Genomic DNA, 8,225 nt, shown 5'->3' on the forward strand with positions numbered 1-8,225 from the left:
TCATCTCCTGATTCATGTGCAGATCGACTTCATGGTCGCTCTGACGGAGGTCCAGACTCGTTCTCGGTTCGCACCGGGCTGCAGCCGGGACCACGTTGGGGACAGCCAATCAGAGCGGGAGAGCTGGTTCAGTTTGCTCGAACAGGGCGTGGCGACAAGTGCGGACGGTGCGGTGATTGGCTATCGAAGCCCTTCTCCTTCGATGTGCGACACTGGCTGGCTGTCCACCGGTCCCGGTCGGGGTCTACCTACACTCGGGGGGACGGGGGGGACGAGCGACGGGGGGGTCCCGGTTGGTGGCTACCTGCAGGTATAAGCCCCTCCGGACAGACGCTCGTGCTTTAAAAAGCCTTGATTGTCGGGCGAGTGCCACGGATACACGAGGTGGAAACCAATGTAGAGGTAGAGGAAAAGGTGGAAATGAACCCACGTTGATGTGGAGAGAGAGAGAGAGAGAGAGAGAGAGAGAGAGAGAGAGAGAGAGAGAGAGAGAGAGAGAGAGAGAGAGAGAGAGAGAGAGAGAGAGAGAGAGAGAGAGAGAGAGAGAGAGAGAGACTTGTGGACTGCTAAAATAATATTTAAAATACAAGAATTAGTGAATAAGAGGCACCCTTTGTAGTGTGAACTTAAGAATTTGCATATCAGTGAGACTCGCGATTGGCCGTCTCAGCTTTGCTCTCTATGTATAGCCTATACGTGCGCCCTGCGCGTAATTACGCACGGTCGCTCCCTCCCTCCGTCCCCTGTGCCATTCACTCTCTCCCACACCCTCCCCCTCTCTCTCTCTCTGTCACACACACTCCCTCTCTCTCTGCACGCGCACCCGGGTCATCTCACTTCTGGTGGGAGAAAGTAAAGCAGGGGAGAGAGAAAGAGAGGGAGCGGTCTGGTGCCTCTGCTCTTCACGTACAGTCTGACCCGATGGGGCTTCAAGGTTAAAGAGAGACCCTATATTTATCAGCCCCGACCCTCTGCTATAGGCGTCCCGTTCCGTGCATAAGAGCGACCACAGCAGATTCCCTGGGAACGTGTCCACGCTCGAGACGTCTCCAGAGGCGCGCTTTGCCCAGTCGGTTCTTTTGTTGGTTCTTTCGGACCCGCGTTTCTCTCTGTGAGGATACCCTCCTCCTCCTCCGTGCCTCCTCGTCTCCCCCGCCGTCGGCCGCTCATCTCCCGCGGCGCTATGGATATTCCTGTCGCCTGCCCCCTCCGGACGAAGCGGAGGTCGTGGCGCGCGGAGCTGCCCAGCCTCGCGCTTCTCACCGTGGCGCTCGCGCTGTTCCAGGCGCCCGTGGCCCGGGCAGGTAAGACTCGGCTCGAGGACGCTGCTGCTGCTGATGATGATGATGGGGATGAGGGTGATGATGGTGATGAGGATTATGTTGACGGTGATACTGATGATGGGGATGGTGATGATGGAGTTATTAGTTATAAAGACACTTGTTCTCTTTTATTTAATCTTTACAGTTTCAACATATGACTGGATTCCTATTGGTGGGACTTTGCTTTGCTTTTTGTTAGACCTTTGAGGCTGATTGTGTTGAAAATGTGTTCGTGTTGTGTAACTTCAACACAACGTTAGTAAGGTTATGATGTAGTTTAGTTTTTTAATCCCTCCATGTCGGCGCATCGTTTTGGGACAGGTGTGGTCTCGCGCGAGACCCCCGACTCACACAGGTCAGGAATGTCAGGACTCTTCTTCATTTCAGGACTTTTCCTCTTTCAAAAGCAATCTTCCTCATCTTAAACCTCTAAAGTTTCTCATCAAGCCCGATTGTGTCGGAGACGCGCGAGGTGGACCGTGTCGTGATTTGGCACCGTTCGGCGTTGCGCACGGGCTCTCATTGGGTGGTGTAGGGTAGGACGGTGCCGGGACCTCCAACCTGATGGAGCTGTTTGTTTACTCACGATGAACATCAACAACAGTTCATCAACAACCTTTATTGCAGATGGGGTTTAATGATCCGTAATGGATGAATAGCGATGTTCTCGTGATATTCTGCCAGGCCGTGTGCGTGTGACGGTGTTTACCAGAGTAGCCTGCGACCCCCGCCCAGGACAAGAAACGCTCACTCTCGGTCCCCCAGGTGGAGGGACTCGTTTGGGGAACAGAACGACGGGTTTTTATGTTGAGTGAACCATCATTTAGGAGGTTTATTCTCGCGGGATCTGGGAGCTATCACAGTCTGGTGGGACTGATGAGGAACGAGACTGATGATACAGCTTACGTTTAGATACAATCACACATTCACCTTGTTCTAATGACGACAGCAGTGAGCCAACATGTCCACTAACATCTTTCACTGATTTAACGCATGAAGGTCTGCAGGGTTTGCTGAAGCAGTTCTGCCCATCTCTGAAGCTATCAGGTTGTGCTCTATGGAGGAATCAGCTCAGGGTGCAGCTCCCCGTGCGGCCGCTAGGCGGCCCCTCTGCCCAACAGAGGCGCCATTCATCAGATGGTGCGGTGAAACCCTGCCTCATTCCTCTCTACCAGTCACAGACATAGACCTGTTCTTTTGGACTATTTAGCCCAAAATACGCACTTTATTTTGAGGTGTTCAATAAAAAGGGTACTTATAGGTGCATTGATTAAGCTGCAGTGTGTGCAGTTTAGAAAGGTTTGACAGTCTTTTAATTCTTGTCGGCCTATTTAATGACTTTGAAATCAACCTTATACTTATATACCTGAATAGTCCCGTCATATCTAGGGCAGGTCGAACACTTTGGTAACATTTGTTAAATGGTTCTTGATCCGGATGCGATAAGTCGTATCAGGCCGTGAATTCGAACCGAATGACAATGCTGAGGCTTTCCAACCTTTGGTGAACAGTTCCTCCCAGCCTGTGGCCCCGGGCCCCTCTATTCCTCCCCCTGGCCCCTGTGGCCCATGGGCCCTCTACCTGTGGCCCCTGGCCCCTGTGGCCCCTGGGTCCAATACCTGTGGCCCCGGGCCCCTCTATGCCTCTCCCCGGGCTGTGGCCCCTGTGCCCTCTACCTGTGGCTCTGGGCCCTCTACCTGTGGCCCCCGGCCCCTCTACCTGTGGCTCTGGGCCCTCTACCTGTGGCTCTGGGCCCTCTACCTGTGGCCCCAGGCCCCTCTACCTGTGGCCCCCGGCCCCTCTACCTGTGGCCCCCGGCCCCTCTACCTGTGGCTCTGGCCCCTCTACCTGTGGCTCTGGGCCCTCTACCTGTGGCTCTGGGCCCTCTACCTGTGGCCCCGGCCCCTCTACCTGTGGCCCCCGGCCCCTCTACCTGTGGCTCTGGGCCCTCTACCTGTGGCCCCCGGGCCCTCTACCTGTGGCTCTGGGCCCTTGGCCTCTCCTCGGCCTGTGGCCCCGGGCCCCTCGGCCTCTCCTCAGTAGGAGGTGGCTCCTGGGGTTCCCGTGTGTTCTGGAGGACCGATCCTTATGAATAGCGCACTATGCGGCGGCGGCGGCGTGCGGGTGAATGCGGCCAGTGTCTCTGTGCTCCATGTGTGTACAGTACTGTGTGTGCATATGCGTCTGCAAGCTATGGATCTTTTTTTTTCCCTCCAGTTCTGGCTGGGTGTGGGAACGTGTGTGTGTGTGTGTGTGTGTGTGTGTGTGTGTGTGTGTGTGTGTGTGTGTGTGTGTGTGTGTGTGTGTGTGTGTGTGTGTGTGTGTGTGTGTGTGTGTGTGTGTGTGTGTGTGTGTGTGAATGTGGCTCTGTGTGTGTGAGACGTTTGGGGTCCCAGCCGATGAAGTGTGTCGGCCCAACTCTTGCTGTGATTCCAGAAGTCACGTTTCAGCCCCGTTCACGACAACGCGTCGAGCGCCATATACAAGTCCTCCTCACACTTGGCTGGCCCCCCTTTGTGTGTGTATCTATGTGTGTGTTTGCGTGCGCGTGTGTGTGTGCGCGCGTGTGTGCGCGCGTGTGTGTGCGCGTGTGTGTGTGTGTGTGTGAGAGAGGGGGCATTCACCGTTCATTTCTGAGGCATTTTTACGCAGACTGTGTGTTTTTCTTTACGCGTTCCCCCGCGAGGCGGTTTGTGGACGGGGCGGGCCTGCAGGCTGTCGGGGACGGCGGTCGTGTGCCCCCGTCGTGGGCCGCCCCGCTGAGGGAGACCCAGATGAACCGCTCCGGCCGTCCTGCAGCCTCGAAGCCGTGAAAGGCCCGTTTGATTCAAAGGAGCAGAGAGACTCGAAAGAGCAATATTTGACTGACATGGATGCTCCGCAGCCTCCTTTCAAAGCGCCCTGCTCCTCAAAGAGCCGTCTGTCTGCCTGGTTAAACATAACATACCCCCCCCCCCCCCCCCGCCTCTCTGTGAATGGAGCCAGTGTGCGCAGACTGCCGCTCGGACAGCGTGGCTTCACATCGCGCGCCCCTGCATACCTGCGACCGTACGTCAGTGCGCGCTGCGGGCACACACACACACACACACACACACACACACACACACACACACACGCACACGCGCACATGCACACACACCTGAGTTGGGTGTCGCGCGTGCCGGGTCACCGTGCACTGTTGTCGTCTTTTGAGTTGTTGACCTTATCGTAGCCTTGATGGGTCTTCGCTGACTTTAGCCTCAGCCTCAGAGTCCTGTTCCTCGGGTGAGCCCCTCTAGTGCGGCCCCCCCGGGCCCCACATCACTAAGGAGCCTGTAGGGGTGAAGGCTGATTACGGTCCCGAGCTCACGCAACCGCAAGGACCACGCGGACGCTTCGACGCAGTCGTGGACCTGTTTTGGTCTGCGTCCGGGTTTCGGCGAGCGGACCAATCGCAGCCCTCGCTGCTGCGTCGCCTCGGCGGAAGGTTAACATTTTTTTTGGGGAGGCTTGCGGCGGACGCAAGGAGGGTCCGCAAGGACGTAGCGGGTCGGTAACCCCCGGTGCATCGCTTGAACGTGGGACCATAAGGAAGCCTTCAGGGCCCCAGGGCCCCAGACAGGGGTCCTCTCCAGGGTCCCCCACAGCCCGGGATGGGGGGAAGGGTCTGCCTGAGCCAGGAGCCCACCAGAAGGTGGCAGTGTGTTTGTGGGTCTGTGTGTGTGTGTGTGCGTGTGCGTGTGCGTGCGTGCGTGTGTGTGTGTGTGTGTGTGTGTGTGTGTGTATGTGTGTGTGTGCACCCCCACCTCGGGGTGGGGCCCTGGCTCAGGGAGACCTCTTTCCCCCGGAGGCCAGGGGCCCGGCCACCCTCCACCCCCCACCTGCGTGCTGCTGAGTGTCTTCCTACAGCTGGCATAGGGGGCCCCCGGGGGCCCCGTGGCCCCAGCGCTTTACGTTCCCTCCAGACGTTCTGCCCCCTGAGCATCTGAGCGCTCCCTCAAATTACAGCCCGCCGCGGCCCCCGCGGAGCCCTGCAGCTATAAAGGGCCGTCGGCACGGCGACCGCAGCCGAGCCAGGCACCAGCGCCACCGAGGTCACTGCTGGGGGGGCGGGGGCGGCCCTGTGTGTGTGTGTGTGTGTGTGTGTGTGTGTGTGTGTGTGTGTGTGTGTGTGTGTGTGTGTGTGTGTGTGTGTGTGTGTGTGTGTGTGTGTGTGTGTGTGTGTGTGCGTGTGGAGAGAGAGAGATGGTTCCTCCCTCTGGTCAGGGCGAGCGACGTGCCAGCGTGGGTAATGACAGGCTGGCGCACGGCGCTGCTATTCCCGCTCCCTGGTACTTAGCTGCTCCGGAGGAGTGAGCCGCTCCCCACGCCTCACTCCTCCAGGTGGAGTGAGGCGCTCCCGACGCCTCACTCCTCCTGGAGGAGTGAGGCGCTCCCGACGTCTCACTCCTCCAGGAGGAGTGAGGCGCTCCTGACGTCTCACTCCTCGCTCCTCCCGGAGGAGTGAGGCTCTCCCAACGTCTCACTCCTCGCTCCTCCAGGAGGAGTGAGGCGCTCCCGACGCCTCACTCCTCCTGGAGGAGTGAGGCGCTCCCAACGTCTCACTCCTCGCTCCTCCTGGAGGAGTGAGGCTCTCCCAACGTCTCACTCCTTGCTCCTCGAGGAGTGAGGCGCTCCCAACGTCTCACTCCTCGCTCCTCCTGGAGGAGTGAGGCGCTCCCAACGTCTCACTCCTCGCTCCTCCTGGAGGAGTGAGACGCTCCCAACGTCTCACTCCTCGCTCCTCCTGGAGGAGTGAGGCGCTCCCAACGCCTCACTCCTCGCCTCTTCTGCAGGAGTGAGACGCTCCCAGACGTTTCACTCCTCGCCTCTGCTTCTGGAGCCTAGATACACAACTGTAGGATACACACCTGTTAGATACCCACCTAGGCCTAGATACACACCTGTGAATACACACCTGTAAGATACACACCTAGGCCTAGATACACACCTAGGCCTAGATACACACCTGTGAATACACACCTGTAAGATACACACCTAGGCCTAGATACACACCTAGGCTTAGATACACACCTGTGAATACACACCTGTTAGATACACACCTAGGCCTAGATACACACCTGTGAATACACACCTGTAAGATACACACCTGTGAATACACACCTGATAGATACACACCTAGGCCTAGATACACACCTGTCAATTCACACCTGTAAGATACACACCTTGGCCCAGATACACACTTGGGCTTGTGGTGTCTAGGTGTGGTTACAGATCCTGTTCAGGTGTAGTTTAGAGTCTAGGTGTGGTTTCAGATTCTGTTCAGGTGTAGTTTAATGTCTAGGTGTGGTTTCAGGTCCGTTTCAGGTGTAGTTTAGTGTCTAGGTGTGGTTTCAGGTCCTGTTCAGGTGTACTTTAGTGTTAAAGGATAGCTTCATGTCCGTTAGAACATCAGATATCAGTGTTATAAACTGTTAAAGGTAAACCCGATGCTGGAGGTTTCCAAGCATCCAAATTGCCGGTTTCAGAAGACACTCAGCAACTTAGCGTTTTACAGCTCAGAACACATAATCAGCGCGGTATGGCTACGATAGATCTATAGAGATCAATAGAAACCAACATCAGGAGAATGCCTGCGAGAGTTTTCCCCAAGACCAACCCTGGAATCAGCCAACCACGCCAACAAGGGGCTACTTATCCCATAGGCAGGATCATTCCGTCATTAGCAGCAACACAGGGGGGTGGATTACACCTCAAGCGGTCTGCGTGCCTTCCAGAGACGCCAGGTGTGTCTGAACAGCGGTGGGAGGTTCAACCACTTAGCCTGGACCGCTTCAAAACCCCCCCCAGTCTCCATTTCAATCGGGGGAGGGATTTTCACATTAAAAGCGTCTCTGAAGTCAGGCGGTTTGAGCGGTGGTTAGAGGAAGGAGGCGTGCAGCAGACGTGCTGCTGCTGCCCAGCGGCCGGGCTCTGCTCCCAGAGGGGTCCCACGTCTCCGGGGGTCATGCGACACGCGTTGAGGAGGCGTCTCGACGGCGGGGGGGGGGGCGGCTGGTGTTAAGGGAGGACCTAAGGGAAGACATGCCTCATGTCACATCTGTCTCCTGCCGTCAGGGCGGGGCCCTGGGACCAGATCGCACCCCATCAGCGGCCCTGAGACCGCCCTGTCTGCTAGGCTCTGGGGTCCTGGGACCAGAGCGCACCCCATCAGCGGCCCTGAGACCGCCCTGTCTGCTAGGCTCTGGGGTCCTGGGACCAGAGCGCACCCCATCAGCGGCTCTGAGACCGCCCTGTCTGCTAGGCTCTGGGGTCCTGGGACCAGAGCGCACCACATCAGCGGCCCTGAGACCGCCCTGTCTGCTAGGCTCTGGGGCCCTGCCAGACCAGACCAGACTAGACTAGACCAGACCAGGCTAGACTAGACTAGACCAGACCAGACCAGACTAGACCACACCAGACCAGACCAGACTAGACCAGGCCAGACCAGACTAGACTAGACTAGACCAGACTAGACCAGGCCAGACCAGACCAGACCAGAGCAGACTAGACCAGGCCAGACTAGACCAGACCAGACTGGACTAGACCAGTCTAGACTAATCCAGACTAGACCAGACTAGACTAGATCAGACAAGGCCCTCCTAGATACGTACAACATACGTTGCATGTTGTACGTCCTGGCACTTAAAAACAGTACTCAGCATTGTGCAGCGTCTTCTCCTAGCTGTCTTTGTTGTGTACGGGGAACGGGTTAACCTAGTGATGGTTAGTGCTTGGCTCTTGGTTCTATGAACATCCTTACTGTACCGACAGAGATATATTGTTGTTTCCCTTATTCTGACAAATGTACTTATTGCAAGACGCTTTGGATTAAATTGTCTGCTAAATGCCCTAAATGTAAAGTTAAATGTGAACGTATTGATG

The 8,225-nt window shown here is 56.7% G+C and overlaps 1 protein-coding gene across 8 annotated transcripts in view; it reads left to right on the forward strand.

The window, feature by feature from the left end:
* Positions 1-639: 639 nt before the first annotated feature.
* The window catches only part of col11a2 (collagen, type XI, alpha 2), a 75,969-nt gene continuing 68,383 nt past the window's right edge, over positions 640-8,225 (forward strand). Inside the window, exon 1 of one of the 8 annotated variants that reach the window (XM_060043741.1) lies at positions 640-1,304. In XM_060043741.1, coding sequence (XP_059899724.1) covers positions 1,184-1,304 — 121 coding nt within the window. In that variant the 5' untranslated portion in view covers positions 640-1,183. The remainder of the gene's footprint in view (positions 1,305-8,225) is intronic. The other 7 variants (XM_060043742.1, XM_060043743.1, XM_060043744.1 and 4 more) reach the window with 7 other exon arrangements.

The sequence above is a fragment of the Gadus macrocephalus genome, chromosome 22, assembly GCF_031168955.1.
Source record: "Gadus macrocephalus chromosome 22, ASM3116895v1".
NCBI classification, from domain to species: Eukaryota; Metazoa; Chordata; class Actinopteri; order Gadiformes; family Gadidae; genus Gadus; species Gadus macrocephalus.